The sequence below is a fragment of the Lithobates pipiens genome, unplaced genomic scaffold (assembly GCF_037356315.1).
Source record: "Lithobates pipiens isolate NorthernLeopardFrog02 unplaced genomic scaffold, aLitPip1_a1.2 Scaffold_28, whole genome shotgun sequence".
NCBI lineage: Eukaryota > Metazoa > Chordata > Amphibia > Anura > Ranidae > Lithobates > Lithobates pipiens.
In genome coordinates this window covers 52,993,024-53,010,535 of record NW_027507789.1, presented here as the reverse complement: position 1 = coordinate 53,010,535, position 17,512 = coordinate 52,993,024, and the positions used below count along the sequence as shown (strand labels likewise).

Below are 17,512 nucleotides of genomic sequence, written 5' to 3'. Positions count from 1 at the left end.
CGCCCCTTATGATGTCACAGTCACAGCATCCTCTGTTAAAGGGGGCTCCCAGATTCTGATAAGCCCCCCCGCCTGCAGACCCCAACAACCAACGGCAAGGGTTGTCGGAATGAGGCCCTTGTCCTCATCAACATGGCAAAGCACCCCCCCATGTTGAGGGCACGTGGCCTGGTATGGCTCAGGAGGGGGGCGCTCACTTGTCCCCACCCCCTTTCCTAACCGACCGGGCTGCGTGCTCGGATAAGGGTCTGGTATGGACTTTGGGGGGACCCCCACACTGTTTTTTTCAGTGTAGGGGTTCCCCTTTATATCCATTCCAGGCGACGGGGCTCGCGAGGTGTCAATCTCGCCGATGGAGGCGGTGACATTGACTTCCTTCGCTAGTCCCGTCTTCCTGGAGCCACATTCAAAATGAACGGACTTTACTCCATGTGTGGGCAAGTCTGTTCATTTTAAAAGTCTGGCGGACCCCCACCATAGTCCGGCGGATTGACGGCCGGAAAAGTCCGGTCATGTGTGGGTGTGAGTGGGCAAGTCTGTTCGTTCGGAAAGCCCGGCGGACCTCCGCTGCAAAGTCCGGTGGATTGTCCACCGGACTAAGTCCACCGGATAGTCTGATCGTGTGTACGTGGCATTAGAGTTTGATTACAAGCTAGAGAGGCCTATAAGGACGCCACCTATTCTCCCCATATGGCTCTTTGGGATAATCCTCAGCTGCGCCATCTTTCTCAGATTTCAGAACCTCAAGTGTGGGTGGCTAAGGGAATTGTGACCCTAAATCATGTTATCATGGAGGGGAGAATTTCTTCCTTTGCAGTGATAGGAGAAAAGTTTGGTTTATGCATTTTCACTATTTTCAGTTGAAGCCCAATTTCCGGAGCTGCTTGTACTAGAACCCGACTCAGTGGAGTGGTTGCTGATGTTGAGGTTAATGAGAAAATTATGTTGTCCTTCCTTTACTTTCTGTTATCAGTGGCACACGCTCATACCTCCAGTAAAACCTTTGACAATTGGGAAAGTGATATCCCAGACCCTACTATTGATGACTGGGAGGACTCTACGGACTCCTATGTTACAAATATGATTTCAGCAAGGGATCATTTTATCTAGTTGAAGTGTCTTCGCGGGGTTTACTATATCCCACAGAGGTTAGCAGCCATTTACCCTCTGGTTAGCCCTTTCTGTACCCGTTGTTTCTCCTCTTCTGAAACCTTTTTTCACATGGAGTGGCAATGCGTAGATATTCGTTTATATATGGGAAGTCATTGGTTGCTGCTTTGAATGAGCTCTATGACCGGTCTCTGCAGCTTGATCCACAAATGGTGTTGCTGAGAATTACAGCAGATATTGAAGCTACTAGATATATAAAGTTATTCTTCTTTGCACTTTATTATGTACAAAAGGAGCTCCTTCTGAGATAGAAGGAGCCCACTTCACCTACTCTAAATAGTTGGAAATCTACCGTTAATACAGTTTTACCATTGTACAAAATAGAAACTGTCACAAGAAATTTGATAAAATATGGTCTACTTGGATTGATGCATATGGCTCAGATGAGTCTAGTGATATGTAATTTGATGTAAAAGGCTTGCTTGAGTTGTTTTTTTGTTTCATCTCTTTGCGTTTCCTAGACCTTTGCGGTAATATTGTGTGACATAAAAATTGGAACTACCTCTATTTTTATTCTCTAGGCTGTCTGCTTTTAGAAAATGTATAATGGTTGGGGAAATGTATGTAATCTTCATGCAGAAAATGATTTTTTAAGCATGTGTGCAAAAAAAAAAAAGCAAAACTGTCTCTAGCACAGGGTTAAAGGGTCAGTTCACCTTTACCAACTGACTATGCAAGTATGGGGTGCCTGTAGATAACAACAAATGGTGCAGCTTTGACCAAAGTTGAATAATTCCCTTAGGAAGGCTATTTACATACCTCCTAAAGCCTATCTGAAAAACTTCTACAGATCTGAGACTTAGTCTGGTACTCCGGCAGGTTCATGTCCCTGTTCCTTCCACTCCTACCCCTTTTGAACAGCCCCATGTTTCCTCCTGGCTTAGAACAACTGCATGTCTTCTCATAGTGGCCCACTCGTGGGTACTCACAGGTCCGGCACCTTCTTTGATCTTGCGCATTTCAATCATGGCCCTTGATCCAAGAGACCCATACAACTCCTTCAGTTGAGTTTTATTGCTATCTCCAATTGCAACACTGGATAACTTCACACAGACGCCATTATAATTTCCCATACTAGAAAACAGCCTTTGAATATATTTCCTTGAATTCCCCAGGAGCTCCTGGCACCATTTCCTTGATATACTCCTCCCTCAGTTCTAGCAGTACCCCAGCCTCACTATCCTATGTATCTAAATGGGAACGAGACCTCTCCCCCATTGACCTAAATTTCTTAAGATGTGGGCCCCGTGGTGGTCTTATGCTCTCCCTACTCTGCATCTGACCAGCCTGGGCCTGTTTAATTGACCTCACTCATCCCGGGGGAAATGTCTTATTTTGCTTCTCCCTCTCCTCTCCTTCCATCGTCTTCCCTTTCATCCTTTTCCTCCTCCTGTTCTTTGAACTTCCCCTCCCCCCCCCCCCCCCCCCCCCCATCTTCGCTAAATTACCAGTCTAAGATTTGTGTTCATGATTTTTTGTGGATTGCTCCACACTTCAGACCCTGTGCCCTAAGGCTCGGGCACCCTGTGTTAACCCCCAGCCTTGGTCGGAGGGTTCCTGTTGACCGATACTACATCCTTCCATATGTGTACTTGTTCACGCTGTTTTGTTTTGAGCCTACTGCTGGTATCCCCTGAGTGGGAATGTCGCATTTGTATCCTTTTTATATTTCAATAAAAATATTGTACCAGAGAAACTCCTAGAGATCGTCTTGTTGCTAGGACTTTGCTAAGAGATCTGTTACCATTCACCTCTACCATCACCGGTGCAAGCTCTCCAGCGCTAAGCTCAGCACTACTGTATCAGGGCATAGAAAGCACAAGTGAGGGAGTTTTAATCAGAGAAAGAGCTTGCACCTGTGATGGTGGAAGTGAGCAGTAAGAGCTAGGAGTCTCTTAGCAACACCCTAGCAACAAGGCAGGTCAGGATGATGCAATCTCTGAGAGTTTTTCAGCCTACCAGAAGCCTTTACACCAGAAGCTCTCAGAACTAAAAAACAATCTATCCTCAATAAATATAAAATATAAATAGGAAGCAAAAAAAAAAATGGTGGGGTACATTTAATTGATACAATGTGTCCCATAAACATTTTGTATTGATGCCTTGTGATTTCTAATTACACACTTGTATACAAATCTTCTGTATGTCCTGTCCACCAGCATGACTTTCAGGTCAGGCGGCGACACCGGCCTCCTTATTATGTCATTTTGACATATGTGCTCATTTCACATTAATGCATGTGAGATCACACAGTGGAACAGAACGGCTCTCCCGAAAAGTCCTCTCCTAATAAAACCATCTCTCGCTATGGAAAGCATAAAAACAGCAACCACACAGGTCAAGGAAGAACAGTATTTATTAGAAAAGCAAATAATATATTAAAGAAATCTCTGAAAGGTCACCTTGTCGCATTTCACTAGTGCCACAAGTCATCATCTGTCACACTGCGCTCTGGAAGCCTGCACCAGGCAGGCTGGGGACACACACACACATTCACTTCCCTAAGGGGGATGCAACACGGAGACCATGTCTACAGTGCCTGAACATTAACAATTTCCTTTTACAACCACAGAAGTAAGGGCTGAAATGAAGAGTGGGCAGGATGGAAGGTTCACATCTGGAGTCTTCCCTTCCTAGCTCTTGCTGCTTGTTTAACCCTTTCCTCATTCCTCTTCTTCACATTTTTTTTCTTTAATTTTGCTCTGGACAGCGGACAATGTCGTATTTCACGTATCCGACCTTTTCCACTTGCTTGCGCCATGTCATGCGCCAGAAGAACTTGTCTTGGCAGAAGTAGTATTTACCTGCAAGAGGGAAACATGTTAGTTTGCAAATGATGTCAAGGTTACAGGAGCAAAAAAATATCTTTCAAATAAACATTACATTTCATTGAGAATACTCCAAGGCAAATACAGTGGCTTAGTGGTTAGCATTTCTACTTTGCAGCACTAAAGTCCCTGGTTCAAATTCCAACCAGGACATTATCTGCATGGAGTATGCATGTTCTCCTTGTGTTGGCATGAGTTTCCTCCCACATACGCCAAAGGCATGCTGCTAGGTTATATAGCCCTGGTATATGTGAGCTAGGGACAATAGATTGTAAGCTCTTAAAGGCAGGGGTTGATGTACAGTACAGTATGTAAAGCACTGCATAAAGCATCAGTGCTATATGTTGATTGTAAGCCCTTTGAGGGCAGGGACTGATCTGAATGTAAAGTACTGTGTAATATACAGTGCCTTGAAAAAGTATTCATACCCCTTGAAATTCTCCACATTTTGTCATGTTACAACCAAAAATGTAAATGTATTTTATTGGGATTTTATATGATAGACCATCACAGAGTGGCACATAATTGTGAAGTGGAAGGAAAATAATAAATGGTTTTCAAAAATTTCTACAAATAAATATCTGAAAACGGGGGCATGCATTTGTATTCAGCCCCTATTTGGGGGCTATTTGGGGATGTCTCTACCAGCTTTGCACATCTAAAGAGTGCCATTTTTGCCCATTCTTTGCAAAATAGCTCAAGCTCTGTCAGATTGGATAGAGAGCGTCTGTGAACAGCAATTTTCAAGTCTTGCCACAGATTCTCAATTGGATTTAGGTCTGGATTTTGACTGGGCTATTCTTACCCCTGTACACACGGTCAGAGATTTCGACAACCAAATCCGTCGGATTTTGTCCGTCGGATCTTGTCCGAAACTGTTGCATACACACGGTCGGACTAAGTTGTCGAAAAATCCGATCATTCAGAACGTGATGACGTAATTTTGTTACGATGGGACTACGTTCAGGCTAGTAGCCAATAGCTTTGATGTAGGAATTTGATCTGAGCATGCGTGGCACTTGGTCCGATCAAAATTCTCTACACATGATCAGAGTATGTCCGATCGAACCAGTTGGTCGGGAAATATTTCCAACAAGTTGGAAAATTGGGTCCGACGGATATTCAGACGAAATCAGTCCGATGCATACCACACACAGTCGGATTATCCGACAACACGGTCCGATAGGACACATTCCGACGGATTCTCCGACCGTGTGTACAAGGGCTAACACATGAATATGCTTTCGCCTAAACCATTCCATTGTAGCTCTGGCTGTATGTTTAGGGTCGTTGTCCTGCTGGAAGGTGAACCTCTACCCCAGTCTCAAGTCTTTTGCAGACTCCAACAGGTTTTCATCTAAGATTGTCCTGTATTTGGCTCCATCCATCTTCCCATTAATGCTGACCAGCTTCCCTGTCCCTGCTGAAGAAAAGCATCCCCACAACATGATGTTGCCACCACCATCATTCACGATGGGGATGGTGAACAATGTTCAGGGTGATGTGCAGTGTTAGTTTTCCACTACACATAGCATTTTGCTTTTAAGCCAAAAAGTTCAATTTTGGTCTCATCTGACCAGAGCACCTTCTTCCACATGTTTGCTGTGTCCCCCACATGGCTTCTTGCGAACTGCAAACGGGATTTCTTATGGCTTTCTTTCAACAATGGCTATTTTCTTGCCACTCTTCCATAAAGGCCAGATTTGTAGAGAGCACGACTAATAGTTGTCCTATGCACAGATTCTCCCACCTGAGCTGTGGAGCTCTGCAGCTCCTCCAGAGTTACTATGGATATCTTGGCTGCTAATCTAATTAATGCTCTCTCCCCATCCGGCCTGTCAATTTAGGTTGACGGCCATGTCTTGGTAGGTTTGCAGTTGTGCCATATTCTTTCCATTTTCCGATGATGGATGGTTCTGTTTTATCCCAAAGGATTTGTATTTCAGTAAATTTTTTCTTGAAATTTAGACAGCCTGGTGACCTGACTTTTGTCTACTACAGTTAATGCAGAAGTACAGCCAAAGCTCATTTGGCCATACAGTACTTCTCCTGTGGATCACAAGGGTGTAGTTAGTTCTGCACTCCTGTGACCCGTTTTTGAAGCAAACCTGCCGTCGGCTGATGTCACAGAGCCGGTCCAGGCTGAGGAAGGATCACAACCATAGGTAAGTATAATAATAAAAAAAAAATTCCCATACTTCTCTTTTTAAAGTGGATATTCACTGCATCTGACCACCAAAAACACTATTTAATTCATTTTTTATATTCAAAGTAAATTGACTGATCCATTCATGTCTCCATGTTTTATTTTAGTGAGAAATCACTTTGAAAAACACCCACTAGTTTGTCTGGCCATGTCCATCTTGAGCAAGGGCAAATGATTCATGTAGCATTTATTTCCTGGAATCCATCTGCCTTTAGCTCAAGCATGCATGGAGGAGGTTGTGCTTAGCTAAGTAATCCACTTCTCCTCCTGAAGACACCTGGGATGTATTACATAATTTGCCTAGCTGCTTAAGGACCGCCCCATGTACATATATTGTGGTTTAAGCACAAAATCACGTACGTGATTCCTTTCTTCGGCTCTGGGGGAGCGCACGCGCACCGCCGGATCCCCTCTCCCACTGTGATTGGACACAGCGGTCAAATTCAAATATTTAAACTAGTTGCCTTTCAAATTGTTTCTGTCTTGTTATAAATGCATTAATTAGTGTATTTTTGTATGTGCTTGGAGTTTAGCTTTACGGCAGTTTTTTGTGGACGGGTGTAAAGTGGGGTTACTGTGTACATTTCACAAGTTCTCTTACGTCAAGGATCATCCTTTAAACAAAAACTTTTATTTAAAAAAATGTATATATAATTGCTGCAGAAACAACTTGTAATTTGATATCAATAAAATGATCTTTACTGTCTGAAAAGTCAAATGTCAGTTTCTTGCAACTGTGTTTATACTGTGGGCTGTACAATGCTAAGGCTCCATGCACACTGAAGCTGATAAACTGCAGTTTATTGGCGTTTGGGCGTTTTTTGTAAAAGCCCATAAACTCCACTCTATGTTAGCCTATGTGTCCATGCACACATGGACGTTTTTCAGCTTTAATGAGCAGTGGAGTTTATGGGCTTTTTTCTGAACGCCAGAAATTCGCGTTCAAAGTGCCGTTTTTCAGCGGCAAAAAACGACAAACGCTCATTAACGCTCATTAACGCTCATTAACGCTCGTTCATTAGTGTTCGGCATTCTATTTTTCAATGCATTGTGGGATTTTTGGAGTGTCCTCTGTGTATTTTTATAAAAAACGCCCATTAACGCTAACGCTGTAAAACGCTCATTAACGCTCATTAACGCTAGTATAAAACGCTGTTAAAAGCAGGTTTTTCAACCAGCGTTTTCTGCCAGCAATCTGGCGTCCAGAAATAGCTTTTTTGAGCTTCAGTGTGCATGGAGCCTTAGGCTCCATGCACACTGAAGCTGATAAACTGCAGTTTATTGGCGTTTGGGCGTTTTTTGTAAAAGCCCATAAACTCCACTCTATGTTAGCCTATGTGTCCATGCACACATGGACGTTTTTCAGCTTTAATGAGCAGTGGAGTTTATGGGCTTTTTTCTGAACGCCAGAAATTTGCGTTCAAAGTGCCGTTTTTCAGCGGCAAAAAACGACAAACGCTCATTTACGCTCATTAACGCTCATTAACGCTCGTTCATTAGTGTTCGGCATTCTATTTTTCAATGCATTGTGGGATTTTTGGAGTGTCCTCTGTGTATTTTTATAAAAAACGCCCATTAACGCTAACGCTGTAAAACGCTCATTAACGCTCATTAACGCTAGTATAAAACGCTGTTAAAAGCAGGTTTTTCAACCAGCGTTTTCTGCCAGCAATCTGGCGTCCAGAAATAGCTTTTTTGAGCTTCAGTGTGCATGGAGCCTTATATACAGAATGCCCCAAGAAATCATATTTTCCACTCATGTAATTGGCTTAAAGCTTTTCCTAGCAGTTTTTTTCTTTTTATTATAGCCGTTTTTAACACTCAGAGCTTCCTATCTGAGCACTCCAACCACTTTCAGATAGTTAAAGTAGAAGGCAAAGGCTATGCAATAACCCTCCTTTTAAATGTTGCCTTCCCACTCCTATTAAATTTGCTGCATACAGCTTGTAATAAATCTCAGTGCATATACAGTAAAACCTTGGATTGACAGTAACTTGGTCTGAGAGTGTTTTACAAGACGAGCAAAATTTTTTTTTTAAGTTGATAAACAAGTGATATCTTAATATACGAGTAGCACCACGTCACAACGGAGTATAAAAGAGAAGAGAGGCGCCTCTAAGTGTAGTAATATGGTTACATTTAATGAAGGTACAACATTTAGCAACTCACACGGTTGATGATTAAAAGAGGCACATCTAAGTATGCAGGCATCCGGGGTAAAGCTGTTCACGTAGACTGACCTCCGCACCACCGTCGACATCATCCCTGCGTTCCACGAGCGATTCAAGCCTCGCTTTCAAATTGCTCTACTGCAGTCATGATTGCAGATTGACAGCAGTGAGAGCTGGCGGTGCTGGTCTATGTCGACAGCTTTACCCCAGAAGCCTGCATACATAGATGTGCCTCTTTTAATCATCAACCATGTGAGTTGCTAAATGTTGTACCTTCATTAAATGTAACCATATTACTACACTTAGAGGTGCCGCTCTTCTCTTTTATACTCTGTTGTGACGTGGTGCTACTCGTATATTAAGACATCAGTAGCTCCTGCTGGAATTTGCTTCTAATCCCCTTGTGGAGGCTAGCATTTGTGGATGGGCATTTAATGGTTACACAACCCATCATATTGCTATAATCTTTTTATATGGACTATAAACTGAAGGACTTATAAATAAATGGTTGTGGAACGAATCATCTGCATTTCCATTATTTCTTATGGGGAAATTTGCTTTGATATATGAGTGCTTTGGATTACAAGCATGTTTCCGGAAAGAATTATGCTCGTAATCCAAGGTTTTACTGTACTTGTTCTTAATTTATTTCCAAGCAGTCATATGACTTCAAAGTACGAGTGTCCCTGTCTGGGCAGGTCCAACAAATGCTGTTGAATCCCTATCTCACCTGCATGCATAACTCTAAGCCCACGTACACACGGTCGGAGATTTTGCCAACCAAATCCGTCGGATTTTGCCCATCGGATTTAGTTCCGACGGATGTGTCCGAAACTGTTGCATACACACGGTCGGGCCAAGTTGGCGAAAAATCCGATCTTTCAGAATGTGATGACGTAATTTCGTTACGATGGGACTACATTCAGGCTAGTAGCCAATAGCTTTGATGTAGGAATTTGATCTGAGCATGCGTGGCACTTGGTCCGATCAAAATGCTCTACACATGATCGGATTAGGTCCATCCGGCCCAGTTGGTCGGGAAATATTTCCAACATGTTGGAAAATTGGGTCGGATGGAGATTCGGACGGAATCAGTCCGATGCATACCACACACAGTCGGATTATTTGACGACACGGTCCGATAAGACTCATTCCGACAGATTCTCCGACCGTGTGTACAAGGGCTTATGCCCTGTATACACGATCAGACTTTCCACCAAAATATGTTGTCTAGCAGGTTCTCAAATTTTCAGCCAACAAATTTTTGTTGTCGGACTTTCCGATCGTGTGTACACAAGTCCGTTGCACAAAAGTCCACGCATGCTCAGAATCATGCTCGGTCTTGTAAAACTAGCGTTCATAATGGAGATATCACATGACTATCGAACCTCCTTTTTATTGGCTTGTAGTACGTCACTACGTTTGTAATTGTTGGTCAACATTTGTGTGTATGCAAGACAATTTGGAGCCAACAACCTTCAAACAAAATTTCACGGTTTTTTTTGTCAGAAAGTCCGATCGTGTGTATGGGGCATAAGGCGCTGTCAGCGCTGAAAGAGTTACGGCCCACCAGCAATGCAGATAGACACACCCATAAGAGCTTTGCGAACACATGACTGCTTAGAAAATGCTTGCAAAAATGTGTTTACAATTTATAAGAAACTCAATTCAAGGAATATGAAAGGCCTGGCAGGCAACATTTCAAAGGTGGGGTATTGTATAACCTTAAAGCGTTTGTTACCCCAACACTTCGTATTCCTGATATGTGTCTGCTGTACCATGTACTTGTATGATAAAGTATCATGTTCTCTTTGTATTGCTGCCAGTCCCTCAGCTTTCCTATTAAAAACTGACCACATTAAGCATTAGAACACACTCTAGTCAGTTCTCTAGCTATGCTGGGAACTCAGTGTACTCTCTTCCAATGATCTGACTTGTCCTGACACACCCCTGCTGCAAAGCTATTAACTGGGAAACTCAGTGGACTGCTGCTTCTTCTCCCCCCAGCTCTTATGCAGCTGAGAACAGAGGGAATATGATCGCTTATAAAAAAGGGAAAAAAGTATTTATAATTTTTTTTTATTTTTTATATCTATACATATATAATGTTTTGCCTTTCATTTCTATTGGAAAACGGAAAGGGTTGTTTTACAAGGTGATTGTTTACAATCACTTTAACTTCTGCATTAATGATATGGCCTCTCTCTCTATGTCTACAGAGCAGACGCAGGTAAGAATATGCAATGTAATTTTCAAATCCTTGCAGCGTATACTGTATAACTGAACTGGAGAGACTTGTTTTTCTCAACAGAAGTATACATTTTCTGGTTCGGTTGTCTAGTTTAACTTTAATAAATTCAACATCTCAGAAACAAAGACTGAAAAGGTGCCAGGCCTAGAAAAGCAAATGTGATATTGCAAAAGGGCAGAATGGAAGGCGCTCTATCCTTCCTTTTGTAATCATTAGTCAATGCGTTTTATTCAATGTGCATTGTATATGTAGTCAATATATGTGAACTATTAATTTGTATTTTACACGTGCCTTTAAAGTCCATTTTTCTCTATCCGTCAATTCATTACTATTAGGATGTGACACTTTGTTATATGGGGTGTTTGATTGCCACCCCAGGGAACAGTGATCAATGTCTTTTCTTGTGATATGAAACCCAAAGCACCCCTTCTCCAATGTCACAGTGCTAGGTTCCTCCTGATTGGCCCAGCACTGTCCCATGGGGCTGGGTAAGGAATCCATAGCAGCGTGTAAGCTCCATAAAGTCGTTTTTCTAGAATGTAGATTTTTCAGAGATTTTTTTTAATGGAAACATAGCAGTGTTGTCCAGAGCAACCTACTGCAAGGTGTCTTCCTTTTCTAGCTTGGTAAATGTGATATCTGGATCCGGATTGGCTGTCGAGGCCAACATTACCACATTTCTGCTGTACATTATAAATTTCTTACAAAGTTCTCATACTGATCTTTACCTTTATACACAAAGATGTCATGAGAATCAGTGGGAACACCAGCAAAATCATCATCTGTGTTGCGTGGGTAACCCTTATCCAGAGTCTGAGACTTCACATCAAGCCTGTTAAAAGAAAACATTTGTTAAAAACAGTCACGCTTTTTTGGACTTTGACTTTGACAACCTACAATACACACCAACAATGCAATTTTCCAATAAATAACAATGGTGTCACTAAGAATTTTTGTGCCCAGTAAGCTAAAATCACAGATTGTGATTATCCCACATCATGGTATGCCCAGTCATATAAGACAGTGGTAATTTATTAACTATATAATGGTTGTTCATGGTTGTGGTTGTAATGGCCATTTTCAATATGTGGGTCTACAGAAGTTATAACTTTGTTAACCAGCTTTATGTTGGTCTCCAAAACTCAGTATGAACAACCTGTTTTAACCACCTGTGGTAAAAGCATATGATATAGAGATGGGGGGGGGGGGTGTTCTGTAGTCCATCAGGGGAGAACTCAGGCACGGCTGACAACACTGCTTGGGGTTTCTGTACAGGCATTGTTACCTACTCACTATTGGAAGTTAGCGAGTAGGCTCACTGGATTTCAGATTTGTAGAAAAATCACTAAAGAGAGTTCTCACTGTCTCAGTTCATATTTCCATATGTCTCTGTTTACAACTCTTGAGGTGATACATAAACCGCATGGCAAATGCGCTGTTTTTAGCGAGTCACCTCATTTATAAATGTGTATGATATGAAGAAATAAAGTAGCCATTTCGTAGAGCTGCAAAACATGAAGCAGTGACTGAAAATATTAACACTCAGGGTAGCCAAGCAACTAACATTTTCAGATGGAAGAATCAAAGTCTTTAACACTCTCTTATATTAGTTTACTTTAAGTCCCAACTTCTCTTGCAGCCTTACCTCCAGTATTTGTCACCATTGAATAACAAGACTTTCCCATTATCCCGTGTAATAGCGCCCAAGATTTTATCCACATCCTTGCCAAAGCCCAGCTTATCAAGACTTCGTGGACCCAAAACACTGCTTCCCGTGTACTGCCAGAATTTGCGTCCTGCAGAAAGAAGCCATAATTAAGCTGGGTAGACACTATGAGAAAATCAGGAGGACGATCGTCTGATTTTCCTCGTTGTTTCACAGCAAGTCGGTACAGAAGAAGGAAATAATGTACAAAAATTCTCGTATGACACAGGGTTTTCTGTTCAGGTTTATTGTTTCTGATCATGAGCAGTCTTTCGTATCTGATTTTTCTCTACGAAAACAGTAAACATTAAAAGAAAAATGTTCATTCTGTTTATGTATGAGAAAAATGTGGGTGTTTGTCCCTTTTGGAAATTTTCGTTTGCAAAATCTTAATCAGATGTCGAAAAGTTGTGTACACACTTTACGAAAATCGAATGATCATGCTTCGTACTTAATTTTCCTTCCAATTTTCTCATAGTGTTTACCCAGCTTAACTTGTACAATATATCAGTAGGTTTTAGATATGAGTAACATCTTCAATAAGAAAGTGCAGTAATAAATTAAAGGGGAGTAACACATACATGAAAGCAGATTTTAAGCAGCGTCTGAATGATAAAAAATTACCGTTTGTTGGATTGGTACAGGTTGCTCTTCTATACTAATAGATTTCTGCTGTACCATAACAATTGACACGAAACCATATTTTTTAAATATTTTTTAAACTCAGGTTTACTTCTTATGTCCATTTACTGGTAGAGCAAACATGAGCATGCACATGAATGGAAGTCATCATAGTGAATACGAGTATTGTTTTTGCCAAAAAATTGCTGAACTGAGTAGAGTTTCTGGTGATAGTGGGCAGGAACTTTATTTTTACACCAGTGCCTTCAGAAATGTTGGATTACACACTGAAGATGCAATTACTAAATCCACACCAGTCATTGTAATTTAGTGACATACCGCCCACTGATTTTCATACTATACTTCTAAAGCAAGTTTGAGCAGCCTGAGACTACAAGTGTCCATACACTACCCAATGTAGACTCAGAAGTGTTTGGGCTACTATTGACTTGCTTTGTAATTGTTGACTGGATTGTTGGTTCTTGCATAAGGCTCTATTATGGCTTTTGTTTTGTCTTCTAAATCACATGGATGGTTGACCACCTTCTTAACAGTCCATATCATGCTAAATCTGACCATCGTTAAAAATGGCTAAATATGTTGCAGCTCTGTCCTTGCAAAAAAGTGTTGGGTTGTTTTGTCTGTCGATATGTGGCCATCTTATGACATCTGGCATACTTATAGAAACTGGTCTGATATCAATATGTTGCATTGTTTATTGATCAATACTGGGCTGTCAAGTGTACAGTGTTATTTAAAAAATGTCATTGTGTTGCGGATATTTATTACCTGAGAAAAAGAAAATCTTTTTGCTTTGGGGATCTTGAAATGCTGCATCAATGTTGGCAGGAAGTTCAGGCCAGGTGTCTGAGATCTTCTTAGAGGACTTAGGGGGACCACTGGCAGGTAGTTTCCAGTACAATCTAAAAAACAAAATATAGTAATTAATAGGAAACCCAAAAATGGCATCTATAAATTATAAGCCCCCTTGTGATATTTGTACAAGCCACCCTAATTCCAGCTTCTCTTACCCATCCTTAAAGAGGTGGAGCTCCCCTTGTAATTCTGCAATGGCATCAAATTCCTTCACTTTGCAGGGGTCTTGTGTTGGGTCTACTGGGGAATCAGAAGGCTCCACACTTTCAGTGGTAGTTGGTGTAGCAGTGGTGGTGGGTGAAGGAGTTGTTGGCTTAGGTTTCTTGGTGGGCTTTGGTGGAGTGGGATCTGGGCCAGTTCCAGCACCTAAAAATGTATAAAAACGTTAATCATAATGTTCCACCTCTCTTAGTCTGCTACTGTCTGCAATATGTTTTGTAATTAATCACAATGACTTGCTCTGCTGTGCGGCAATATATCATAGACGTATAGGAGGTGACAACAGGCAGCAATTTACCTTTTTATCTGCTAAGGTTTCTACTGAAGGCATTCCTTAAAGAGCCTTTACTAGAAACAACTGGAGGCGTATTTAAAAAGATATAAACAATGTGCAAAGTACAGCACAACAAGCAATCTTCCACTGACTGCTCAAAACCACTGAATGCTGATATCTGAATAGTTGCTTTGAGTTAAAGTGAAAGTATGACCAGGCAATATACATTAAAACATTCTCACCCAGCTGTATGCAAGCTTTAAAACCAGCCCACACCAGGCTCTGTAGCTTTAGGCACTACAGAGCAATTCAATCTCAAAATTCACAGCAGAAGCACTGAAGATCTTTTAGATCAGTGGTCTCCAAAGTGGCCTCCAAACTGTGGCCCTTTGCTTGCCTTTAATAGGCCCTTTGGACACTATTCCTCCCACTGATACAAAGCACTATTCCTTCTACACCAACAATGGGACATAATTCCTGTCACTAATACCAACAATAGGACACTGTTCTTCCCACTGACACCAATGATGGGACACTTTTCCTGACCCTGACACCAACTGCAGGGCCCTATTCTTCCCACTGACACCAATGATGAGGTATTATTCCTTCCCCTAATACCAACAATGGGATGCTATTCCTCCAAATGACACCAATAATGGGGCATTCTTCCTCCCACTAATACCAATGATGGGGCATTCTTTACTCTCATTGATGCCAGGGTATTTTCTGCTCCCACTAGCCACAGTCCGGCCCCCTCAAAGTCTGAAGGACAGTAATCTGGTCCTTTGTTCAGAAAGTTTGACGACCCCTGATTTAGATTATTCTCTCATTAGCTCATCTTCTTTTTCTCCCTTTCTCAGAACTCCGGCTCTGTGAGTGAAGCAAAACAGGGAGAGCTGAGCTGCTATGAGAACAGCTCGAAGGATTTTATCGCTTCTGCTATGAAATTTTAGGATGAATTGGTCCACAGTGCCTACAGCTATAGAGGTCAGTAACTGATATTCAAAGCCAATGTACTGTTTGTTAGGAATATGTAAACACTTGTATGCCCATAGCCTGGCCACATTTACTTTAAGGTACACCTAGATAGGAATTAGTCCCTAAGCCAGATCGGGCCACAATAGCATATCTTTGGGCAGCAGGCAATATTGGCAGACTAGAGAAACAAGCGCCCCTTCTTTGCTTTGCTTATGCATCTGACCCCTCTCTACTGTCTTGGCCTGCACCAAATATCATTCTTCAGAAACTTCTAAAATCAGTTCCATATACATAAATATTATGTTTTGTGATTTCATGCCAAAAATCTGTAAAAGTATATCGCTTTCCCTGGTATTGTATCTTTATAACAAATCCTATTCTGCAGGTGACCATTCAAAATCAATCTGTGGTTTGAGATTGCAGGCAAGATCTCAAAAGATTAGTGAGCCTGCTTTGTGTTCACACTGTCATTGATGTTCATATATGCTTAGATGATGGCAACTGCATGCAAACATATGAAAAGATCAATATTAAAGAAACTACACAACAATAAAACACCATTGGTGTGACATATTGTCACGGTTAGAAAAAAGACAAAATTCAATAACATTCATCCTATTATTTGAAATTCTACAGAAGAAGGCAAACTAAGCCACCAATTTATTCTCAGGGGTGGAATGTTTTGAGGTGGGGGGGGGGGGGGGGGGCATTCTTCTGACATCATCGGCTGTGAACTTACCTCGTTTGATTAGTAACTTCTTTTATGTACATTTTCTTATATTACTTTATTCAGCACCAGTATCACTCTTGCTTTTAAACAGTTTTCTATACCTAAAAAGGCCAAGCAGCTCCAAAATATGATAGCTGATTTGTTATCTACTTTAAAGCTGAACTCTGGACAAAGACACTTTCATTTAAATATATTTTATATATATATATATATATATATATATATATATATATATATATATATATAATATATAAAGCCTTGAAATCCACTCTGTGTGCATCAAATCCCTTTGTAAACCCAGATATTACCCTAGAAAAGCAGCAGTGACATCATCACTGTGCTATACATCACCTGTGTCAACTACAAGCTGCTGGCAGAAAATTACAGGAGGGGGCGGAGACAAGACAAGTCACCCTGCACGAAGACAGAGAGCAGCATGACTGGTCTTTATCACAGGAAGCTCCTGTGCAGAGGCCAAGTTTCACATTAGATTTCTGCACAGATCTGGAAGAAATACACAATGGACACCAAGATTTAAGTAATGCCCCATACACATGGTCGGACATTCCGACTACAAAATCCGTCTAATTTTTTCCAACCGATTTTGGCCCAAACTTGTCTTGCATACACACGATCGTTGTTGGAAAATCTGATCGTTCAGAACGCGGTGATGTAGAACACGTACGACGGGACTATAAAGAGGGCAGTAGCCAATAGCTTTTGTCTCATAATTTATTCTGAGCATGCGTGGCACTTTGTCTGTTGGAATTGTCTGCACACAATCGGAATTTAAACGATCGGATTTTGTTGTCGGAAAATTTTAGATCCTGCTCTCAAACTTTGTGTGTCGGAAATTCCGACGGAAAAAGTCTGATGGAGCCCACACACGATCGGATTTTCCGACAACAAGATCTGATCGCACATTTTCCATCGGAAAGTCCGAACGTGTGTACAGGGCATTAGAATACAAATGTCTTTTGTATTTAGCCAAAATGTACCTATGCTTGAGTTCAGCTTGAAAGTGGATGTAAATCCTCACATATACCCAGTGAAGTGAACAGCCTAAGATGATACACAGGGATGAAACAAATCTCCCTACTTAAGTTTTACATGTATATCTGCTGTCTTCAGCTTTCTATATTCCTTAGAAAGTGCAGATTGTGTTAGAAATCTTTCTTCCTGTTTCAGCAGTAAGTGTGGAATCTGGGCATACACTGTGTAAGAGCTGATTGGAGGAAACCTGATGGACATTGCCGTGAAAACTGATGAGAGTTCTGCTGGTACAACTGCAGATCAGAAGTGGAAGGATGCCAATGGCATTTCCACATCCTACATAAAAAAAAAAAAAACTTATACTGAAAAAATACTTGTAATGCTGACTGTTATATGTTACCATGTAATGAAGATAGATGATACCACCTGGTTCGGCCATCTTTATCATCAGGGCTGCTGTTAGAAATCATGGGGCCCCATACTGCCGTAC

The 17,512-nt window shown here is 41.4% G+C and overlaps 1 protein-coding gene across 1 annotated transcript in view; it reads right to left on the bottom strand.

The window, feature by feature from the left end:
* Positions 1-3,508: 3,508 nt before the first annotated feature.
* The window catches only part of MMP9 (matrix metallopeptidase 9), a 36,763-nt gene continuing 22,759 nt past the window's right edge, over positions 3,509-17,512 (bottom strand). The window contains exons 9-13 of the mRNA XM_077459238.1: positions 13,984-14,194; positions 13,742-13,875; positions 12,272-12,422; positions 11,355-11,458; positions 3,509-3,974 (exon numbers count right to left, since the gene is read on the bottom strand). Coding sequence (XP_077315364.1) covers positions 3,862-3,974; positions 11,355-11,458; positions 12,272-12,422; positions 13,742-13,875; positions 13,984-14,194 — 713 coding nt within the window. The 3' untranslated portion in view covers positions 3,509-3,861. The remainder of the gene's footprint in view (positions 3,975-11,354; positions 11,459-12,271; positions 12,423-13,741; positions 13,876-13,983; positions 14,195-17,512) is intronic.